The following is a 24279-nucleotide window of genomic DNA, read 5'->3' on the forward strand; positions in this document are numbered from 1 at the left end:
TAAATCATTATACTTTTTTTGGGGGGAGCTAATTTGTTCTAGTTAGATTTTCTATAATACAATCAAAACAGTTAGGTTATCATTATTAAAATAATTTAGGTACTGTATATATATTTATAGTCAATTATTATATGCAGTAGCTCGTTGGTACCTTGTTCATTGTTCAGTGACTAAACCGATACTAAAAGGTGTATTTTGATGTTTCTAACAATAACTTAATATCAGTGGGTGAATTTACAAATTGAAAAATTTCGTTGTTATAATCACGGCTGTCAGCGTCCTATTTAGAGATCTCTTATATAGTCGGGTTTCCCTGCCCCATTTTTCATGACCCTTCTAGTTCTCGAGTTTTCGGATTCACGAGTCACGACTACTTAAGACGATCCCATTGTATTGTGGTGTCCGTATGAGTGCATGTAGTGTTATTAAACCTAGCTTTCCCTCGTAATATTATGGAATGTATTACCTACGCAGAATAGTTTATTTATTGTCATCGACTTTTAGTGGGCTGTCTAGGTATATATGTTTTTAATGTTTTAATGCGATAATAGAAGGGCATTTTTATCGCTTAAATTTTTTTCTTCACAATAATTAAAATATGACTTTGTATTTAATAACCCATAAATACATGATTGTCTATTGTCGTTGTACTTGCGCGTTTAATTATAATTGACTTATTTTTTTGGTCAGTGTTATTGTGATATTTGTTAATTGAATATTAATTTTATTGCAACAAATAAAAATAACAATTGATTAATGCCAAGGTTTTTAAGTAAGTCTTAAATTTTACTTAACACTTAGTAAGTTGTGACTTATGTCTTATTTGTAAAGTTAAATTAAATAATGATATTAAAATATAATATAATATAAAAAAATAAAATCGCGAGCGCAGAAAATGACTTTGTAATGCATAGTTGGATAACATTTTACACAGTGGCTCCTTGTAATTTAGGTAGGCCCACGATAATTTGTTGTTGGATTTCTAACAAAATCAATTTTTATAAAAATTGAGTTGTATTCTAATTTTACCGAAAAGGTATTTTTGTTATTCTCGATCATTGAAAAAGCTAAGAAAAGAAAGAATAATATTTTATTTTTAATTAAAATACCAACTAGATAACCAATTTATTATCGATAAAAAATATCGATGATTGAAGTAATTACACTAATATGACAGTATTAAAAAAAAAAAAAATTTAAAGTTTTAACCAAATATAATTTTATAATTTACAATTTTTTAATTAATTTGCCTAATGTTTAAAATTAATTTTAATAATATGAATTACCAAGTTATGCAAATCTGTGAAATAATAGAATACACAATAAAAAGTTTTAGAAAATTATGTTAGTGATTTCTAATTCACCATAACTCATTCATTAGTTCATATAATATTGTATAACTGAAACAGAATTATGTATAGCATGCATTGAATATCGAAAACTAATTCAAAATATTAATAAACGTTAACTTTTGTTATTTGCAATTAAAATAACATATAAATCAAAAAATATACGGTTTAAATTTTATATAAATTTTACTTTATCTTCTGTTTTATTTAAAACTTAAATTCGATATAGCTAAGAGAATGTTTAGCATGTGGCTTTTACCTGAAATTAGGAAATGTTTCTTTTCTAATTTATCCATATCAAAAATCCGTCAATTAGGTGCATAAAAACAACAAGTTATGTATATATATATATATATGAATAAGTGAGATAGAATTATGATAAAAATGGGTCTAATATAGTTATATCGTTGACAATAATTAAATAAACAATCATTATTAATAACTAAAATAATAAAATCGTGAGACACACTCACGAATCAATAGGTGAGCTGGTGCACGGGGCGTAAAGGTATTATGGTATTTAATTTTAAGAATAAAATAATGTTTCTACTTATTCTCGATATCTATGGAGATTACTAACAGAAAATAATTATAAGCGCCAAAGGACTGAGACCAGTGTTTATAACGTTTTAGACATCGCCACATCGGGGGTGTGCCTTTGGATACTGTTATTTATAAATTGCATGAGGCCTTGCAAATCATAGCAAGAGTTGATAATGTGTATAATAGCAGTGTTTGAATATTCGTTATTATTCACAGACAATAATATTATATATAGTTTTTTAGGAGAAAAAGTTAAAGTCGAATGCTATATTTGAGTATTAGAAGTTACATAAAAAATTTTTTAGATTTAAACGCATGTAAATCTATCAGGAAGGCAACCCGACTGCGTCAGATCGCGGACGATGTGCGTGTAACAAGTGAAATCAATATTTTGTGTAAGCTTAAACTTTGAATAGCATTAAGCGCCTTTAGAGGTTGTAGTGTATCACATATAATTATAAATAATATATATATATATATATATAATATATAGGTGTAAGTACAATGATATTAAACACATATAGTCTATAGTACATTATGTAAATGTATCACATTATACAGTGCATGTGTAATTTTTTTTGGTCTTGAAAGAGATTTTCAATTTTACATAAAACCCACTATACATTGCAGCAAGGTGGCGTAATAAAATTAAATAAACAATGTGTCAAATCAAATAATAATTAATAATAGTGGATATAAACTTTTTTTGATTTAATGAAATTCTTTTGAGATTTGCATTGATATGCATTTACAGTGGTAATTATAATAATTGATAATCCATATCAAAATTCTAAAATAAGGTGCATATATACAATAAGTTAATATATATATAAACATGAAGAAGTGAGACAAAATTTTGATAAAAAGCGTCTAATATATGTATCATTGACAATGATTAAATAAACTATCATTATTAATAATTAAAATAATAAAATGAATCGAAATGACTGTTGAAATTTTGTTGATATTACTTCATCTTCTTTTTATTTAGAAGTTATATTCAACATAGCTGAGATAATGTTATAGCATGTGATTATCACCTGGAATTAATATATTATTTTTAATTAATTACAAATTATAATTTGGTTATTATAATATTTGCGTTATTATAATAAAACTTATTTATATTCTCTCAGTTACCAATTTTCCTTTTCCAAAATGTATCATTCATCGACGATAGAAAGTTCTATCAATACTACACTAATTACATTTATATTTAGTCAGCTTACTCTGTATTTTTCCATATTCCACGTAATTTAATTTTGCTGAAGTCCTCTTAACCCTCCAACCATAAACTAACCAAGATGGGTCATGGAGGGCTTAGACTTCCTAGAATTGCTATAGCCCCCCCTCACAAAAACTAATGATTTAACTACATAATACATTTGAAATTTATATTGAACTAAACTATAGCTCGCCCACATTTCAAACACTATTTGCTTCTATACCTCCAACTAACAAATTCACTTTATAGATCGTCACTAGAATTAGTATATCGTCTGAAGAATATTGGTTTTTAATTAATCATTTACCATTTTACTTGAACCCAAATTTTTCACCCGATCACCTTTTTTATAGCGTTCTAGCCCCAAAAATCCTAAACTGCATTAAAGGGAATACCACGGCACACACCATTCGTGTCTTGTATGCAATCACAAACTGTATAGTAACAACCAACATATGTACAAAATAATGCTAACAAATACTCTAAAGCATGGAAAAAAAAAATCATAAACGATGATATTACGCTGTTAAAAAATTGTAGGTCGATGATTTTTCTCGGTGTTATTTTAATCATCAATTTATTAGCATTATTCATCTGCATTGATAATAATAACATTTTTTTCGATCTTAAATTCATTGATGTCCAATTACAATTATACATCCCGAAATGGACAGACTCTTTCTGCAAATAAAATGTTTCATCGATAAACCATCTCAATTGCAATTTAACGACATATATATTACAATGTTATTAATGCGCTCCAATAAATAACAAAGGAGTAGTAAAAGAACAATAACGGTTCCAAATGTTGTTAACAATTTGATTATAGTAAGCATTGGTATTGATTCTGATGACGTAAATAATATCTATATAAACATAAAACATAAATACAATATATTCGGTTGACAGTATTTATTTAATCGTCAATCATTTATAGAAATACACAAGGGTGGATGTAAAGGATGTTGCTAAAGTGCTATAAAGACGAACATTTTAAACAAACCTCCTACCCCATTTTTTATGTTAATATTATAATATTAAATTAGTTAGAAATTTAACTATTTACTATTATTATTGATAATAATCGTTTCACCCTTTACAAAATAATCATAGATCAACCCCTGATTACACATTTTTATTATATATATTATATTTTTATTACCAGAGTAGATGAATATATTAAAATTATGATAGACCACGAATATACCACAACATTTGATACAATTATAAGCTTAAACGTAGAATGAAATAATTTGAATTTCCTGAAAAATAAAAATAATATTTAAATAAACAACATCAATAAATTTATTTTAATTGGGTATTAATGATATAATAAAAATAAAAAATGGTCATAAAAAAAACGAGAAATCATGTCTTATTCTAAAACTAAAAGCACTGACGTAAACTTGTTCCTTCATATAAATATTATATCATAAAAATAATCGTTAACAGTATAATTGTATTTTTTTGTTGAAAATTTTAATTTAAATCCATAACATTTGGTCAATAGATTAATTTTTTTATTGAAGTTAAATGATATACTAAAATAAATAATTGTTTTTGATAAATGTATTATGACTAATTCTATAACATTTAAACTATAAGTACTAACTCAAAAAGTTTTTGTTGATCCTTCATAATTGATACTAAATCATCATAACAATCGTTAATGTTAACATAACTTTTGTGTTCTGAAAATGTACAATTTAATGCATTGCTATATTAATCTATTAATTAATTTTTTAATAATTGTGTGAAAAACTTATACAGTCATACATCTCAATTGGAGGATTACAGTAGAAAATCAAAAAATGTTATAACTATTGACTTACTATTGCTATTTTCATAATTCAGTTCACTGTTGACATTTTTGTAAGCTATTTGAATCATCTCGTATTGAGCAATCATAACACAGCAGAGAGAAATAAAGAAAATATCACCTACTAAATGCATGTAGGCTAGAGTCAATCCAATAGATAACTCGATAATATAAAATATAACAAAATTATTATTATAGTAACTAATGGTCACGGGAAACCGAAAGTTGAAAATATTCTCAAAGCGTTTATTTGATTGGTTTGCATGTTCTTTTTGTAATAAAATCAGCAGTAGAGGATATAAGCACCATTGGATTATAACTACAATAGTAATAACGCTTATGTAATTTGTAATTTTTATTAATTTTTCACGATATTTATAGAGAATTCCAATATGATTTTGACACTGTTTACTAGTCAAAAAATGTATACTACTTACATGGAGTAAACTCCAAATGTTTTTCGCTTTGTGAAAAATTGTAATTGTTTTAACTAAACATAGATAATATAATATACAACAAAACATTATCTGTATGTCGTTAGCGATTATGATTACAATTTTCTCCTCAGTAACATAACCCATCAATCCGTATATTACTATACTACCAACCATGAAATTTATGATGTAACAAACTAGTTGGTACACATTTAAATTGAAAATTGTTTTACTTTTTGGATCACATAGATGAAAAAAACGAAATAGCTTAAGCAATTTCATGTTTATGCAAACTTCGTTAGGTTTCAATAAGCTTATATCAAATGTCATGTTCTTAAAGATTCGATCTGCAAATTAAAATTTAATATTCTGTGATTAGTTTTACTTTATGAATTACTTATAAAATAATTAAAGTATCTATAACACGTATTTCAGTCAGAGTTTTGAAAAATAGAATTAATAAGTTAACGGTAATATTTTTGTATTGCTCATTTTTAAGAAATGTTAAATGTCAATTCCATTTCAATGTTCACCAAGAGAGTATGACATGTCTGAATACAGTAGAATTTAGAAATTAATTTGATATTTATTTTAGATAATGTGAAAATCATTATTTTACCTCTTGTGATTTATGTATTAAATTACAGTACAAAAAAAAAATCATCAAATTATTCAACCCGATCATTAGATCATTAGAAAATAAATTTGTTTCATAAATCTTCGTAATTTAAATATATCGAGCTAAAATTTAATGTTAAAAATTATATTACATATTCTGAAATAGGTATTATATAATATAATGAAAAAAATAGGTTAATATATTTTATTTTATTGGAATGTAAAATACGTGTAAAGAAAATATACTTATTTTAATGACTTTTTTTTAGAAATTTCTGTCACTTTAAAAGTTTAAAATCTAATCTTTAGATTCTAATGGGTATATTTACAGTTTACCTAAAATTTGGTACATTGATTTTCCCGGATGACTTATTAGTTCAAAAATGTTTTATGCATACAATAATATATTATACTCACTTTGTTAGCTTAGATCCGTTGCTGCAATGATAGCCTATTAATAAATACGTTGATTTGATGTGGGCCTAAATTTAATACAAAATCGGTAAAATAATTAATAATCATAGTGTTTTTCTTTGAACTATTTGATAAAAATATAAAATTAGTTAAAATTACCTTATTTTTTCAAAACGAATTCCTACAGTGAATAAAGTTATATTTATTGTTTGTATACTTTAATTTAATAAAATTATATTATCATTTATCAATAAATATTTTTGACGATAGAACGTGATGTAATATGTAACATACAACGATTGTCAATTATTATCTGGAATAGCTCATTGATATCTTGTTTATTGTTCAGTGTCCATATTGATACTAAACGGTGTATATTGAAGTTTCTAACATTGACTATCAGTAGGTAGGTATAGAAATTAAAAAATGCCATTGTTACAACGAGCACGAAAATAAAATGCTATTTTGTATAATTAATTAATTCATTATCATAAAAATTTCAAAGACAAGGAAAAAGGATTTAAAATATTAATATCCTTAATACTAGTGCGTGTCTATCGTTAAAACCAAGAAAATGAACAGTTGTTAACAACTTAATGAAGTATGTGTATATTTAATAAAATAAAAACCTATTTAATATAAATTTTAAAATTTAAAATTACTTTTGTCTGAAGATTATTCGTTATTAGATTCTGAACGGAGTGATGAATGTAATGATTTTTCAATGATGAGTGTTTTATTTTTATTTTTTTGTTTTATGTTTGTGTCTTTTATCACGTTTTGGAATAGTAATAATGCTTCGCTTTTTACTTAAGCCCCTCTTTGAAAAGTAAAATTCATCTAGTTGGTACTTTGGGGAGTCAAAAGTAAAAGTTTCCAAAAGGTTTCAAAAGCGTCGGGAAAACCCCTGAAAAAATAACGGAAAAACGGGAATTTTTTCGCATAATCAGTTTTCGACAAAATCGATTTTTTTATTTTTATTTTTATATAATATATTTAAATGTCACCGTAAAGAAATTAGTGATAAAATAACATTTTTGGAATATAAAATTCGAACATATAACACTGGTGTAAATTCAAAATCTTATTGTGTTTTTCTGGTGTAAAAAAGTGGAGCGGGCACAATCGTGTTTTACCAAGTTGTTAAATTATTCATTGTTCAGTATCCATACCGATACTAAACGGTGCATTTCAAAGTTTTTAACAATAACTAGCTGTATGTAGGTATAGGAATTATAATAATAATAATAAATTATCATCATTATTCATTAATAATTAAAATAATAAATAAGTTATGCTTGAAATTATTTAAAGACATTACATTATCTTCCTTATATTGTATTGTAAAATAATTTAATATACCCTTAAATAATATATAAAAGAATGACTGGCATTCTTTATTTTCCCATTTGATGACGACACTTTTTAACTTTTTTCCAATTTAGAACGTCATATAATAATTAGCATACAATGAAATTCGATTATTATCAACAATAACTCGTTGATACCTTATTCATTATTTAGTGTCTACATCAAATTCCGAAAATAAAGTAAGCATTTTGAAGTTTCAAACACTAAGTATGGGAGTAGATAGAAAGTAGAAATAAAAAATTTAATTATTCTTACAGAGAGCAGGAAAATAAATTTCTAGGTATATTCTATGTATTTATATAATTTATAAATCATTAGAAATACAATGACAAAAAATAACGATTTAAAATATTTATATTCGTTTAGCTATATTGTGTGTTTATCGTGAAACTTGAGGGTAGGTTTTAACCTAGTACAGACCTAATATAAAATTCAAATTAAAAATTTAATACAAGTTTTTTTTGATAGAAATAGTTTAAACGTACATAATTTACTAAATGAATTTTCTGCAGTATAAAATGATATTCAAGGTTAGTTAACTTTAATATTTTTATCATATTATAAAATAGTTCAGTGGTAACTTGTTCATTGTCCATATCAATATTAAAAGATGTATTTTGAAGTTTCTAACAATAGCTATCAACAGATATTTATTTGAATTGGAAATGTCATATTACAACGAGTATGGACAGAAAAGTATTACATAATATTAAATATTTAAGTCGTAGGGGATGTATCCAGAAATAGTTTTCAAAAGGAAGTTCCAAATTGTTTTAACATGTTTTAACAAATATCGCTAGTAAACGAGAAAAATTATCCACATCTTTTTGATACTATCGTTACAATAACAATTATAAAAAGTAATTATAAAAAGCATTTGTTAGAAAAACTATTTCATACAAAAATATAATAACGTTAATAGAAACATAATATATTTACAATAATATAATTGTCTTATTGTATATAATTAAAAATAATTTCTTAATTCCAGGTGTTAATGTTAATCACAAGCTGTACGTTTTCTCGTCTATGTTGAATATAAGTTCTACATAAAAATAAGATATTCAAGATTATATCAACATAATTTCAAGTCTTTTTGATTTATTTATTAATAATGATAGTTTATACTTTATTTAATTATTGTCTATATACTTATAGTATAGCTATAATAATAGACGAATTTTTAACGTTACTCTGTCTCACTTAGGAATAAATATTTAATATTTATATAAAAAAAGCTCTATGTATACACCGAACTGTTGTACACACTAAACGATCATTCGATCGGCTGCATTGTATAGTTTAATAAAAGTCATTAATTTTCTGACTCGAGTATGTATACATATTGCGTATATATCATACGAATACGACTAATTATTGAATACATGTTATATTTATTATATTTGCACCACAGCCCACGACCGTATGCGTTTCCATCTCTTCCCGTATTTTTGTCCTTATCGTGCTTGAGAGCTACAGATTACTATAAGATTATATCCCAATGATCCAATGCAGTGGTTTTCTTTTGAATTATATAACTCTTGACGCGTTGAGCGTATACGAAAATTGTAAACTATAAATATTATTATAACGATAGTATCACGGTACTGCGGTTAATTCACGTGTATTGGCAATATTTTTGATTCTTTCCTATTATATAACTACATATTAAGTATATAATATGGTTTGTAAATCATAACTAACATACAAATACTGAAATTATGCACAAGGCCAACCATTTGATTTGCGAGGACCTATGCAATTTAAAAATGCAAGGCACCTGTTTTTGTATGGTATGTTAAATAATATATTATTTAAACATCCACTGAATATTGTGGTAAACACTATAGTGTAATCATTCGATCAGATGCATTATAATATAGTTTAATTGGAGTTATTTGTTAGACACACTCGAGTATTAATACAATAAATATGTTATACTACCTAATACACCTGGTTAATGGTTATTAAACAAATTACGTATTATTAATTAAAATACCTAATGATTTTAATTATAAATAATTAAACTGATTACAAAGTAACACATATATGTTTAATTATTATAGAATATAGAATAGAATTTTTTACAAAATCCATTTTAATGATACTAAATATTTATGGAGAATTTCTTTGTATTTTTGACACTATTTATAAGCAAAGCATAATAAATTTCAATTTTTTAAAAATATTTTTCTATAATTTTCAATAAACAATTTAATCACTGAATAAAAATTCTTGAAAATTTGTTACTTAATAGTTAAAATTTTGTTATAAATTCCAAAAATCTTGTTTATTATAACAATTTCAAGTATTAATTACCTATGACATCAAGTGTCGTGTTCAAAAGTGGGGTGTTATGAATCTTTAGAAATCGTAATTTAAATTATAAAGCCATTGGACGATGAGTAATAAATAAATAAGTGTTTCTTTATTTTAAAATATTTTTATATAATAAATGTAATGATTGGGGATTATGGGTGGCTGAAGGTGATGTGGGGGGCTTTGCTCCGCACAGTAATGTGATATTGAATTTTGCGCGGAACGCTCGTTTATCCAACATCCACTCAGTCCCCCTTCTTGTTTTTTTCCAAATCAAGCACTGAGTATAACTATGGATTGTTGATCATATCGAATATAATATAAAGTCTGACATTATACACAATGCCAACTTTATATGATTTGCTAGGTCTTGTGCCAGACAATCAAGTCACACCCCGGAACATTAAAATGTATGCATTGTAATTATTATTATGGTAACTTTACTATGCATTCAAGTTTAGTATAATGAAACAATTATTAATTTTATATTTCTAGTCAACCACATAAAAATATGTACTACGATGTACTAGTAACAATGACATTTTTTAATTCCTATACCTACATACTGATAGGTATCGTTAGAAACTTCAAAATGCACCTTTTAGTATCAGGTATATCACCAACTAATCCAAATAATAATCGAGTATCATTGACCGTTATATGTTACTTATATAATCATGTTCTATCTTGTCAACAATAATTATTGATAATTCAGGATTTAAGTTTAATGCCGTATACTACATTTCGTTTATAGTTTAATGATATTCAAAGAACAGAATAACGCATATTGTTCAGACTAAATTAGTTTTTAATTAATTAATTAATAAAATATACACATACTTGATTAAAATTTTAACAACTGTTCATTTTCTTGATTTTAACGATAGACACGCACTAGCATTACGGATATTAATATTTTAAATCCTTTTTCCTTGTCTTTGAAATTTTTATGATAATGAATTAATTAATTATACAAAATAGCATTTTATTTTCGTGCTCGTTGTAACAATGGCATTTTTTAATTTCTATACCTACCTACTGATAGTCAATGTTAGAAACTTCAATATACACCGTTTAGTATCAATATAGACACTGAACAATAAACAAGATATCAATGAGCTATTCCAGATAATAATTGACAGTCGTTGATTGTTACATATTAAATCACGTTCTATCGTCAAAAATATTTTTTGATAAATGATAATATAATTTCATTAAATTCAAGTATACAAACCATAAATATAACTTTATTCTCTGTAGGAATTCGTTTAGTACAAATAAGGTAATTTTAACTAATTTTATATTTTTATCAAATATTTCAAAGAAAAACACTATGATTATTAATTATTTTACCGATTTTATATTAAATTTAGGCCCACATCAAATCAACGTATTTATTAAAAGGTAATCATTGCAGCAACGGATCTAAGCTAACAAAGTGAGTAAAATATATATATGTATGCATAAAACATTTTTGAACTAATAAGTCATCCGGGAAAATCAATGTACCAAATTTTGGGTAAACTGTAAATATACCCATTAGAATCTAAAAATTAGATTTTAAACTTTTAAAGTGACAGAAATTTCTAAAAAAAAGTCATTAAAATAATTATATTTTCTTTACACATATTTTACATTCCAATATAATAAAATATATTAACCTATTTTTTTCATTATATATAATACCTATTTCAGAATATGTAATATAATTTTTAACATTAAATTTTAGCTCGATATATTTAAATTACGAAGATTTATGAAACAATTTTATTTTATAATGATCTAATGATCGGGTAGAATAATTTGATGAATTTTTTTTTCGTACTGTAATTTAATACATAAATCACAAGAGGTAAAATAATGATTTTCACGTTATCTAAAATTAATATCAAATTAATTGTCATACTCTCTTGGTGAACATTGAAATGGAATTGACATTTAACATTTCTTAAAAATGAGTAATACAAAAATATTACCGTAAACTTATTAATTCTTTTTTTCAAAACTCTGACTGAAATACGTGTTATAGTTACTTTAATTATTTTATAAGTAATTCATAAAGTAAAAGTAATCACAGAATATTTAATTTTAATTTTCAGATCGAATCTTTAAGAACATGTCATTTGATATAAGCTTATCGAAACCTAACGAAGTTTCAATAAATTTGAAATTATTTAAGTTCTATGGTTTTTTTCATCCATTTGATCCAAAAAGCAAAACAGTTTTCAATTTAAATGTTTACCAGCTAGTTTGTTTCATCATACATTCCGTGGTTGGTGTTATATTAATTTACGGATTAATGGGTTATGTTACTGAGAAGGAAGATGCATTCAATATTGCTAACGACATACAGATAATGTTTGCTTGCATATTATATTATCTATGTTTAGTTAATTCAATTACACTCTTTTATAAAGCGAATAACATTTGGAATTTACTCCATGTAAGTAGTATACATTTTTTGACAAGTACACAGTGTCAAAAACATATTGGAATTCTCTATAAATATCGTGAAAAATTAATAAAAACTACAAATTACATAAACGTTTTATCAGTTGTACTTACTATCCAATGGAGTTTATATCCTCTACTGCTGATTTTATTACAAAAAGACCATGCAAACCAATCAAATCAACGCTTTGAGAATATTTTCAACTTTCGGTTCCCCGTGACCATTAGTTACTATAATAATAATTTTGTTATATTTTATATTATCGAGTTATCTATTGGATTGCTTCTATTCTACATACTTTTAGTGAGTGAACTCTTCTTTTTTTCTCTCTGCTATATTATAATTGCTCAATATGAGATGATCCAAATAGCTTACAAAAATGTCAACAGTGAACTGAATTCCAAAAATAGCAATAGTAAGTCAATAGATTTTACGATTTGTAATTGTGTATTTTCTACTGTAACTCCCTAAGTTAGTGTTTTTACTGTTTTATTATATTTTCAGAAAACAAAAATGATGTTAACGTTAACGACTGTTTTGATGATTTAGTATCAATTATGAAGGATCAACAAAAACTTTTTGAGTTAGTACATATAGTTTAAAGGTTTTAGAATAAGTCATAAGACATTTTTAAAAAAACAATTAATTTTTTTACCATGTCATTTATACTCGAAAAAAAAAAATCTATTGACTAAATGTTATGGATTTCAATTATATATTTTCAAAAAACAAATATGGTTATAATGTGAACGATTATTTTGATAAATTAGTATCTATATGAAGGATCAACAAAAAAAATTGACGTCAGTGCTTTTAATTTTAGTATAAGTCAAAATAACACATTTATATTATAACTATTTTTTATTTTTATTATGTCATTAATACCCAGCTAAAATTAATTTATCGATATTGTTTATTTAAATATTTTTTTTATTTTTCAGGAAATTAAAATTATTTTATTCTACGTTTAAGCTTATAATTGTATCATATGTTGTGGTATTTTCGTGGTCTATCATAATTTTAATATATGCATCCACTCTGGTAATACAAATTTAATAGATTTAATAAAAATATGAAACCAGGGGTTGATCTATGATTATTTTGTAGAGGGTGAAACGGTTATTATCAAAAATAATAGTAAATAGTTTAATTTCTAACCAATGTAATATACTTACATGTTAACATAAGCAAATGGGGTAGCGGTTTTGTTTAGTATGCTCGTCTTTATAGTACTCTAGCAAAATCATTTACATCCACCCTTGTGTATGTCTATAAATAATTGTCTATTATGTAAATACTGTTAACTGAATATATTATATTTATGTTTATATAGATTTTATTTACGTCATCAGAATCAATATCAATGCTTAGTATAATCAAATTGTTAACAACATTTGGTAACGTTATTATTCTTTTACTACTCCTTTGTTATTTATTGGAGCGCATTAATAACATTGTAATATATATGTCGTTAAAATCCAATTAAGATAGTTTATCGATGCAAAATTTTTTGCAGAAAGAATCTGTTCATTTCGGGATGTATAATTGTAATTGGACATCAATGAATTTAAGATCGAAAAAAATGTTATTGTTATCAATGCAGATGAATAATGCTAATAAATTTATTATGAAAATAACACCGAGAAAAATTATCAACCTACAACTTTTTAACAGCGTAATATTATCGTTTATTGATTTTTTTTTTTTTATTTTCTTGCTTTAGAGTATTTGATATCATTATTTTGTATATATGATGGTTGTTACCGTACAATTTGTGGTTGCATACAAGACACTTTGGGTTCAAGTAAAATGGTAAAAACCAAAATTTTGCACAAGATATACCAATTCTAATTTCCATAAAGTTAATATGTTAGTTGGAGGTATAGGCGCAAATATTGTTTAAAATTTGAGGAGAGCTATAGCTCAGTTGATTTCGAATGTATTTTGTAGTTAAATTATTAGTTTTTGAGAGGGGGGTTATACCAATTACAGGGAAGCTAAGCCCCCTGTGCCCTACTCTCATGGTTGGAAGGTTAAGACTTCATTAAAATTAAATGATGTGGAATATGGCAATGTACAGAAAAGGCTTGGTTTGGTGTGACCAAATATAAAAGTGATTGTTATTGTAGTATTGATAGAATTCTCTATCGTCGATGAATGATAATTTTGCGAAAGGAACATTAGTAAATGAGAGTATATAAATGTGTTAATAAATTATATTATGATATATTTATATTTAAATTAATTAAAAATAATTTCTTAATTCCAGGTGATAATCACATGCTATAACATTATCTCAGCTATGTTGAATATAAGTTCTAAATAAAAATATGATGAAGTAATATCTATATACCTATACATTTTTAACTGTTTTGAATCAAAAATGTATATTTTATAAGTTTATTAATATTTTGAATGAATTTTCGATGTTAGATGCATGCTAATCTTAATTCTGTGTCAGTTATGCAATTATACTAATTAATTAATAAGTTATGAGTTATGGCTCATTAGAAATCATAATAATAATTTATTAAAACTAGTTATTCTGTATTCTATAATTTCACATGTTTGCTTAGGTACTTGGTAATTCGTATTATTAAAAATAATTTTAAACATTAGGCAAATTAATTAAATAAGTTGTAGATAATTATATTTTGTTAAATTATTAAATATATTTTTTTTTTTTGTTACTTATATTAGTGTAAATACTTCAATCATTAGTAGGTAGAAGTTAATCCACTAATACCCAACTCTCTATAGAAGGACAGTACTATGCGAATCGTCATCGTCATTTAACACAAAATATAATTTATTCAATTTATTCAATCATTTAAATCCTGTAAAATTATACTTAAATATTCAATATAATATCTATAAGTTACTGTCAAAGTCAATCTTATTTACTGTTATGATTAATATTATTTATTAAACATTTATATCCTAAATTTAATATACTCATAGTGGCTGATTAATACTATTATATGTAACTATAATATTATTTTATTATGTGTAATATTGAATATAGTTAGCAAAAAACCTAATAGAAAATTGTAAATTATACATTTGTTTAAAAAATAAAATATTAATAGATATTTCAATACAGAACGTTTTGTTTTTTTATATTAGATACAATTCTAGATATTAAGTAGGTAACTATTATAGTATTATACCATACAAGTATACTGAATTAAATATATTTAAATCATTTATGAATAGTAAATATAATCAGTTGTATAATATTAAATATATACACCGTGACTGTGGACAGAAATATTTAACTACCTTAGAAATTCAGTTGTACTCCTTTCATTTAAAACTTACACAATAGGAACTAAATTAAACAAAATAATTTAATGCTAATTAATACCTATATTTGAGCTTACCAAATGTTTGGTATTGCTTATATGATATACAATAAAACACTATAACATTGTTGATCGTATAACAAATGTTCAATAAATAAAATGTCTTTATGTTAGGATGAAAAAACATAATAAATAACTTTATTACTATTATTATTATTATTATCTATGCATTATTGTATTCATAATATGTAGTATAAATTATATTAAATCGTATTAAAAAATGATTAATTTATTTCATAGTTAAATTAATGTATCACTAAAATATCATTAATTCATTTAAAAATTTAAATTTAAAAAAAAGCAACATCTTCTAGATCTACCCCTTTGTATGTCTATAAATAATTATCTGTTAAATAAATACTGTTAACAGAGTTTTTCGTGACTACATTTATACAGATTTTTACGACGTCAGAATCAATACCAATATTTTATGTTATCGAATTGATATCAGCATTTGGAGACGTGTTTATTCTTTTATTACTCCTTTGTTATTTATTTGAACGCATTAATAATAATGTAATGTATATGGTTCGTAAAATCTATATTTGAGTTAGTTTAACGTTGCAATTTTTTTTTGCAGAAGGAATCCGTTCATTATGAGATGTATTGTTGTAATTGGACTACCATGAATTTGAGATCGAAAAAAATGTTATTGTTATCAAAGCAATTGAATAATGCTAAAAATTTAATGATTAAAACAATAAACAATATACTAAAAATATCAATCAACAATTAATTAATAGTACATCAAGGTTAATATTAATGTATATTTATTTAATATATATTATATTATATTATTATCACTTTTTATCCCAAATTTGATTAAATTAAAAATAATCAATTCTTAATTTCAGATAATAATCACATGCTACAACTTTATTCTATCAGATATATTGAATACACGAAATAAATTTAAAAAAAAAGATAAAGTTGCATTAATAACTTTTCAACCACAATAATTTTGCTTTCTTCATTGTTTTAATTATAAATGATACAACTATATTCTATGTTAGTTGCAACCTAAACGTAATTCTGTGCCACTTATAAATTATATAAACGAGTTATGTGTCAATTGTTAACTTATAAAGTTATAAGTTATAACTAATCGATAATCACTAACATATTCTATTATATATTTTATAATTTCACATGTATGTGTCACTTTGTAATTTGTATTATTACTAATAATAATCATAGATATTGCGTACATTAATTAAATAGGTAGGGAATAATTTGATTTCTTTATAACAAAAATTGTATTTTATTTTGGTTAAAAGTTTAATATTACAATAAATAGTTATAACCTCCATCTCAATCCTTATAGTTTTTTGTCATTATTTTCAGTTTTGAAGAACACCATATCCTTAGATATCAAGATTATGTTCAAACATTAGTTTATACTTATAGTTAAATATCCTCTCCCCATGTACTAGTTCTGGTATATAACTATAGATTCATGACTGTATCACATAATAGTATTTTGATTTCGCTCTGCCAACGAGGCGAAACCAAGCTGAGTGGCAACTGGAGTGTAGGCATTGTAACTTATAAGTATTGAGATAGAGGTTACAGTGCTTTAGTGTTTCGGGAAGAGACTTGAATGCCTGGCATTTATAAACTGCACGGAGCCTCACAAATCATATAGAGTTGGCATTGTGTTTAATGTCAGAATTTGTATGTTCTATGAGTCATAACTTATGACTTATAAACCATATTATACATCTATGCAGTTATATAATAGAAAGGAACAAAAAATATCGCTAGTACACGCGAATTATCCACAACTTTGTGATAGCTACTATCGTTACAATAACAATTATTGCTATTTACGAATATGCTACGAATAAGTGTCAAGAGATATATTATAATTATAGAAAGAAAACAACTGCATTAGGATATAATATTATAATAACGAATAAGCAGCTCTCGGGTATAAAGATAAGAATAAAAATACGGGAAAAACGGGTGATACACACATCAGTGGGCTAATAGCTACTAACCTACCTGATTAAATCGGGTTAGTATTGCTTTTTATTTTGTAATGTGATGCAAAATCTTCAATCATACGATGTTATGTGCTTTTTTATATGTACACAAAAATACTGTATACTGTATATTGTATTATATTTTTACAGAATTTACGTAAATAATTGCGAACAAGAATTAGTATTTTAACGATAGTATCACGAAGCTGTAATTCGTGTGTATTTACGATATTTTTGTTTCCTAACTATTATAATATAACCATATAAGCATACGATATGTTTTGTAATTCATAACAAATATACAAAGACTGACATTATACACAACATCAACTCTATATGATTTGCGGCGAGTTCCTGTGTCAGACAATCAGGTCCCACCCCGAACATTAAAATATTGTAACCGCTGTCTCAATAATTTTTTCTATAATATTGTTATTTTCAGTTTAGGAGTACGCCATCGTCATTGATATCGAGAATAGTTACAAACATTATTCTAATAATAAAATAACACACTTCTGCCACACCCCCGTACCACGAAGTTCCGATAAATTAAATAACTTGTGTCCTAATCAATATTTTATCATTTATTTTTTCATCAAATTAATGCATTGTAATACACGTGTAGTAAAAACTTTTTTATTTTTATTTTTTTGTACCTACAAAAAATAAGATTCTAAATTTGATTTAAATTATTTTGAAAAATTAAAAATAGCCAATTTATAAACATTTATATTGAACAAAAAAAATAGTTTTAACGTTTACAGCATTTAATGTGAATAATCCGTTTGTGACTTATGAAAGTTTAAAATATTCGTTGCTACTTTCTGCTACTGTGAAATTTGTCAAAATAAGAAATAAAAACCAATAGTCAAAACGAAATTTTTATCTGTAGTTAACGATAACTATATCCGAATACTGATAATAAATGTACAATTTAGATAAAGACTTGGTGGCGATAGGGAAGAAAGGTCATAGATAATTAAGAATAATATGGTTATGGTATACGGTTTGACTACTGGTTTTTACTTTTGATTTTGATTAAATACTCAATAGGTGAAAATTGAAGAAATATTTAAACATTCCTAAGTCGAAAACGGATTATTCAAATCAAACATTATAAACATTAAAACTATTTTTTTCATTATGATTATAAATTAGTTATTTTGAATTTTTTTATTTTCTGTCCAAAAAAGTAAAAATAAAAAAACTATATTATAGGTATATTATAGTTACATGTAGCACAAGCATCTATTAATTTTATGAAAAAAAAAATAAAAATACTGATTGCACACAAGTCATTCCATTTGTCAGATCTTCGTGATATGCCTTTGATTGATGTCTGTGTTATATAACAGTATTTTGATTTTCTTGCTAATAAAACTTGTATTAAAAATATAATAATATATCCCATTACACAAGATACACAAGTCTTAATGTTTGCCTATACTTTACTCCTGCAGGAGTTGAATGGTTTGGATTTTAATGTAGGCATATTAAAATGTATAGTTTCTATGGTAATATCACTATAACACTAATAAAAAAAATAAGTTGACTTTAGTTAAGCACGTAATTACAAAGACAATAGACAATCGTGTTTGTACGGTTTATTAAATACAAAGTCATATTTTAATTTTGAAAAAAAAAATATTAAACGATAAAGATGAGTAATAAATTCACAAAAACGTAAGCCGTTAACGTTTACTATATTATTATTGCTGTAGTATACTCGTATTATCGAATAATAAAAATCCTGAAAATATTATTAATATATTTTATAATTAAATTAATGTATCTCTAAAATGTAATTAATCAGACTAAATTTAAAAAAAAAATTACAATAATAATAAATAAAAGTAATTTTTTTTTTAATATTTACTGTAGTCAAATTATTGCACATAACATATAAATAATCACACTGCAGGTGTTATTATACACTGAAGTAGGTATTGCATTGACATAACCATAGGTATCACTGTGTACTAATATTACCAATGAATATGATATAGGTTTTAGTAGTTTAGAAGTAATTATTAATATTTACTAATAAATAATAATATGTGTATAATAGCACATCACACTACACATTATTTGATAAAATAGACGAAAATTCCCACATTAATCCAAAAATGTAATTAATACATTTCTGTTTCTGAAAACTATTAACACTTAACATTTGTTTCACCTTATGTAGGATTTTTGTTCGACTATCATAGAATATAATGTCATTTTGTTTTCTGTTTCTAATATGTACCTAACTATAGTTTGCACGATTGACTTAATTTAATACTTTCCCACTGGAAGCATACGAACGTGGCCTTCAAAGCAATACCAGTACTTAATGCTACAACTTCAAATCGTTATTCAAAATGTCAAAATGTTGTTGTACATTTGCTAACTTTTGTTACGCATTCTTTCGAAGTTGATACTTTCTAGTTTTTGCTTTAAGCAGGAATCGAACATACCATGTGCTATGTTTGCGTAGTAGAAACATTCTGATTTCTTACAGCGATTAAAATTTATCGAAAATATAAATCTACAATTGTGTTTTAGCGTTCGAATCTAAAATTATTACAAAAGCCATAAAAATTTTAAAAATGTCAAAACTTTTTGTAGTATAAAATTAAGATTAAACAAAACCTCTGTATTTATATATATATAGGCAGGTGTTTGTATACGTATGTTATTTGTATGGTAAATGATATAAATTAAACTAAGATGCTTTACTATAATAAGTGACATCGGTCGCATATTAGACAATATCGTCAACACATATTCACCTGTGTGACGTGAAACAAACACGGTAACAACACAAACAATAATAAGCGACGGCAGGCATTTTTGACTTCGCCGTAATGAGTGACCAGAACTCGTTGGCGGTAGTGTGGTACATAGTAACAACAAAAAAAAAAGACGAAAAGGCCGACATGCGTTCGACGCGGATATAATCGAGATGCTCACCGGTAGCCGTTAATGGTACCTAACTGCTATTGCAGTATAATTTGCTGATCCACAGTCGGTCTCGGGAAGTCATATTTAAAGTTCGGACTGGTTTAGACATACTCACCCCCAATAAATTACAATTTACAATTAGACTTAACAAAAAATAATAATAATATTAATTGAACAAATACCTACATAAAAATAAAAAATATTTTAAATCAAGGAATCAGTTCAAGTCCAACGTTGAGTTTTGTAAAATTATCTTAATTAGTTTGCCAAAGAAAAGTTGTACTACTATTGTAATATTTACTTTATAATGATCAACGAAGTAAGAACTTACTTCAAAATTTAGTTTGGAAAAGTCATTTATAAGTGTTTTAATATCTAAACTTTCAGACGAGATTCGTTGATTCATATTTTGAATTATACAATCCAATATAAGAAAATAAACTTTTTTCTTATTCCACTGGTGTCTTATATTTATCGTTTGTAGTTGTACTCAAAACAAAACTTGATAGACTATATGGCTGTAACCTTTTTCTTTTGTAATCATTATTACAATTTATAAAGAATACAATATTCATTATCACATACATCCGTCTCTAAATATTGTATACAATTACCCATATCAATGTATACTTTGTATAGCTAACTTTACTATAAAATCAAGTTTAGTATATTAAAAAAATTATTAATCTTATACACCTAGTCAACTACATAATAAGCACTACGATATAAAACCAAAACTAATAACCTTTGTTTTTTATGCTATTTGTTAAAAGTTATACGTTATTTAATGTTTGTATTTATTGTACTAGTGTTATATTATATTAACTTATCGGCTATTAATATTATTCCTTTTTTTTTTTTAGGAATTACAACATAGTAAATTGTATTATTGTCTCTAGAAAAAAATCAAAAATTTGTTGAAAAACTTAAAAATTTTAGGTGAGCTAAACCCCCTTACCCCCTCCCTCAATTTAAGCCCATGACAATATTATAATTAGGGAACAGATTTTGTAATATATACATATTTTTATTTAAATGAGATACCTATTTTAAATCTGATAAAAAAATGTGTACGATTAGATCATTCTAATCGAAATACGAGTAAACCCAAATGTATTCTACATATTTTTACATATTTGGTAAATAAGTACATATTTTAGTAATATTTGATTTTTTCATTGATTTTTGACGACGTTTAACATCATCTGCTTCGTCTAAAACAACACGATATGTAATTTTTGACAGAAATATTTTAATAGGAAAAATTCAACAAAGATCTCTGGAAATTGAATACACTCTTTCTCATTATGGTGAATAAGAATTATGCCCCTATCACATCTGTTGATGTGAAACGGTCTTTTAGACAATACAAAAGTATTCCAAAGCGTCGTATTTTATTATTTGTGAATCTATAACAACATGATGTTGCTTATTTCTTTGTTCCAGAATAATATTCATAATTTTATGTACCTGTATCATTTGTATTAGTTTTATTTAATATTTGTAATTATTATAAAATATTTATTTTTTTGTAATATTCAATACTGATTACATTTTTTCAATATTTGCATATTTTGGATTTTTTATACCATATTTTAAGAATAATTAATACATTGATTTTTTTTATTACAATAAAATCCGTTCACTAATTATAATACAAATGTTAAGTATTACTTAAGACAAGTACATGTACAGTGTTTAATTTAATATACATAATATACTATATTAGTATATTACGAACAAATTATAAATATTTAAAATTATTTGTATTATATGACGTAGGTATATCGTTCAACCTTGACTTTTCTAGTCATGGTTATACCTACATGTGTACCTACGCAATCTACCTATAATAATAATTTGATGCACGAATAACTCACAGCGTTTCTTATCATGTTTGATGTGTGAATGGTTTGGATAAATATTATTGTTAAAAACATTTAGATAGCTAAGTATTAAATGTTTAACGCGTTCAGGCGTTGTTTATAACTTACTTGAATATATAATATAGATTATGTACTGAAATAAATTGCAATATATAGTCTATGGTGAGTACTGATAACTACAATATATATACAAGTAAACAACAGATTAATTACAATCAAACCACGATTTGAACATGCAGGTTGAGATAAATATCCCGTTTTATATTGTTAGTATCTATAAGTAAGTAATCTATATATGGGATATTCAAAACCAATGATATAACAATATTTATGTGCTTCGATCGAAATAAATGACGAATCGTTGTCTTGAAACCTATTTTTGTTGATCAAATTCATACTATGTTATTATTTTAATATTATTTAAGTTACTCGTATAGCCTGATTCGAACATAGGTTTTGATTTTTATAAGTTCTGCCCCTATACTGTACTTTCACTTTTTTGGACATATCACTATCTCGCAAATATGTTTGATCGGGTATAGCATGAAATCCTATTCGAATTTCGTTCGTAAAAATAATTCATTTCTACCAACATCACCATTTTACTTAATTAAATCGTCTTAACTAATATGACGATGATTATGAAGACTATGTATTTACAATTCCGCAACTATATAATATAAGTACCAAATCAAAAATAATAATTTTTATACGAATCATCAATGTTGAGCATTAAGCAATAGGAATTCGAAAAATGGTTTGAATAGAGTTCGGTATAACAAAAAATACTAACAATGATATTTCTTCTGCACAGTTGAAGTTAACATATTAACTAATTACAATTACAATTATTGCATAATTTTAATATTAAATCGTATTAAAAATATTATTATATTTGATGTTTCCCAATCTGCCGATGTTTTACGGTCTAAATTATTATGATTTTCTCTCACAGCACGAATGGAGCTTAGCTGGAAGTATTGCCGTTTCGATTATGCCGATGCGGGAACTATAGTTTAATTAATGTTTTGTCTTTGAATTAAAATTAAAATTGTTTATTTTTACCAAACATTTAAATTGGTGGATCAATTATTCAGACTTGATTATCATCAAACTATTATTTTATATGCTAATATGAATATGAATATAATAACAATTAACAATTGACAATTACCAAACGCCAATAGCCAATGTAATGGTGGAAGTGTATCTTGAATTTTTGATATAATTTTAAAACCATTATATTTATTATTTACCTATATTATTATAATAATACTAGCTATAGAGTATAAACAGTATTTTCAAAATTCTTTATTTCTTGAACTTTGACGAAAATTCATACAATTGCTTTAAAAACATTCTTCAAACTATAATCGTTAGATTTAATGACAATTTAATTATAACTCAAAAGTGTAATCATAAGCTCATAAAGCTCTTATAAGCTCATAACAATTGTATTTTATATTTTAGTTTCAGTGTAAGTTATTTGATATTTTAAATATGCTGGAATGGTGTATTGATACCATAATATTATAGGGAATATAATTTTC

The 24279-nt window shown here is 25.1% G+C and overlaps 2 protein-coding genes across 3 annotated transcripts; one reads left to right on the forward strand and one right to left on the reverse strand.

The window, feature by feature from the left end:
• Positions 1-2783: 2783 nt before the first annotated feature.
• Positions 2784-5711, reverse strand: LOC132918876 (uncharacterized). The gene is made up of 6 exons (XM_060980210.1): positions 4950-5711; positions 4730-4808; positions 4280-4379; positions 3861-3983; positions 3640-3798; positions 2784-2932 (listed from the first exon to the last, which is right to left on the reverse strand). Exons 1-6 carry the CDS (start codon positions 5698-5700, stop codon positions 2876-2878), a joined length of 1269 nt encoding a protein of 422 aa, XP_060836193.1. The 5' UTR covers positions 5701-5711; the 3' UTR covers positions 2784-2875.
• Positions 5712-11265: 5554 nt separating this feature from the next.
• On the forward strand, positions 11266-15504 carry LOC132920861 (uncharacterized). Of its 2 annotated transcripts, XM_060983581.1 has the most exons (8): positions 11266-11374; positions 11466-11530; positions 12192-12959; positions 13049-13127; positions 13486-13585; positions 13878-14000; positions 14061-14219; positions 14814-15504. In XM_060983581.1, exons 3-8 carry the CDS (start codon positions 12209-12211, stop codon positions 14868-14870), a joined length of 1269 nt encoding a protein of 422 aa, XP_060839564.1. In that variant the 5' UTR covers positions 11266-11374; positions 11466-11530; positions 12192-12208; the 3' UTR covers positions 14871-15504. The 2 variants fall into 2 exon arrangements, with proteins under 2 accessions (XP_060839564.1, XP_060839565.1); XM_060983582.1 differs by lacking the exon at positions 14814-15504 and having other exon boundaries at positions 13878-13941; positions 14061-14169.
• The last annotated feature ends 8775 nt before the right edge of the window (positions 15505-24279 follow it).

Source organism: Rhopalosiphum padi, chromosome 2, assembly GCF_020882245.1.
Source record: "Rhopalosiphum padi isolate XX-2018 chromosome 2, ASM2088224v1, whole genome shotgun sequence".
NCBI lineage: Eukaryota > Metazoa > Arthropoda > Insecta > Hemiptera > Aphididae > Rhopalosiphum > Rhopalosiphum padi.

Coding starts and splice junctions, on each gene's coding strand:
- LOC132920861 (XM_060983581.1), top strand. CDS start 12,209: ATGTCATTTGATATAAGCTTATCGAAACCTAACGAAGTTTCAATAAAT. Junction 13,586..13,877: donor TAATATATGCATCCACTCTG/GTAATACAAATT, acceptor ATGTTTATATAG/ATTTTATTTACGTCATCAGA. Junction 14,220..14,813: donor ACCTACAACTTTTTAACAGC/GTAATATTATCG, acceptor TCTTAATTCCAG/GTGATAATCACATGCTATAA.
- LOC132918876 (XM_060980210.1), bottom strand. CDS start 5,700: ATGACATTTGATATAAGCTTATTGAAACCTAACGAAGTTTGCATAAAC. Junction 4,380..4,729: donor GATCAACAAAAACTTTTTGA/GTTAGTACTTAT, acceptor TTTATTTTTCAG/GAAATTCAAATTATTTCATT. Junction 2,933..3,639: donor ACCTACAATTTTTTAACAGC/GTAATATCATCG, acceptor TATTAATTCCAG/GTGATAATCACATGCTATAA.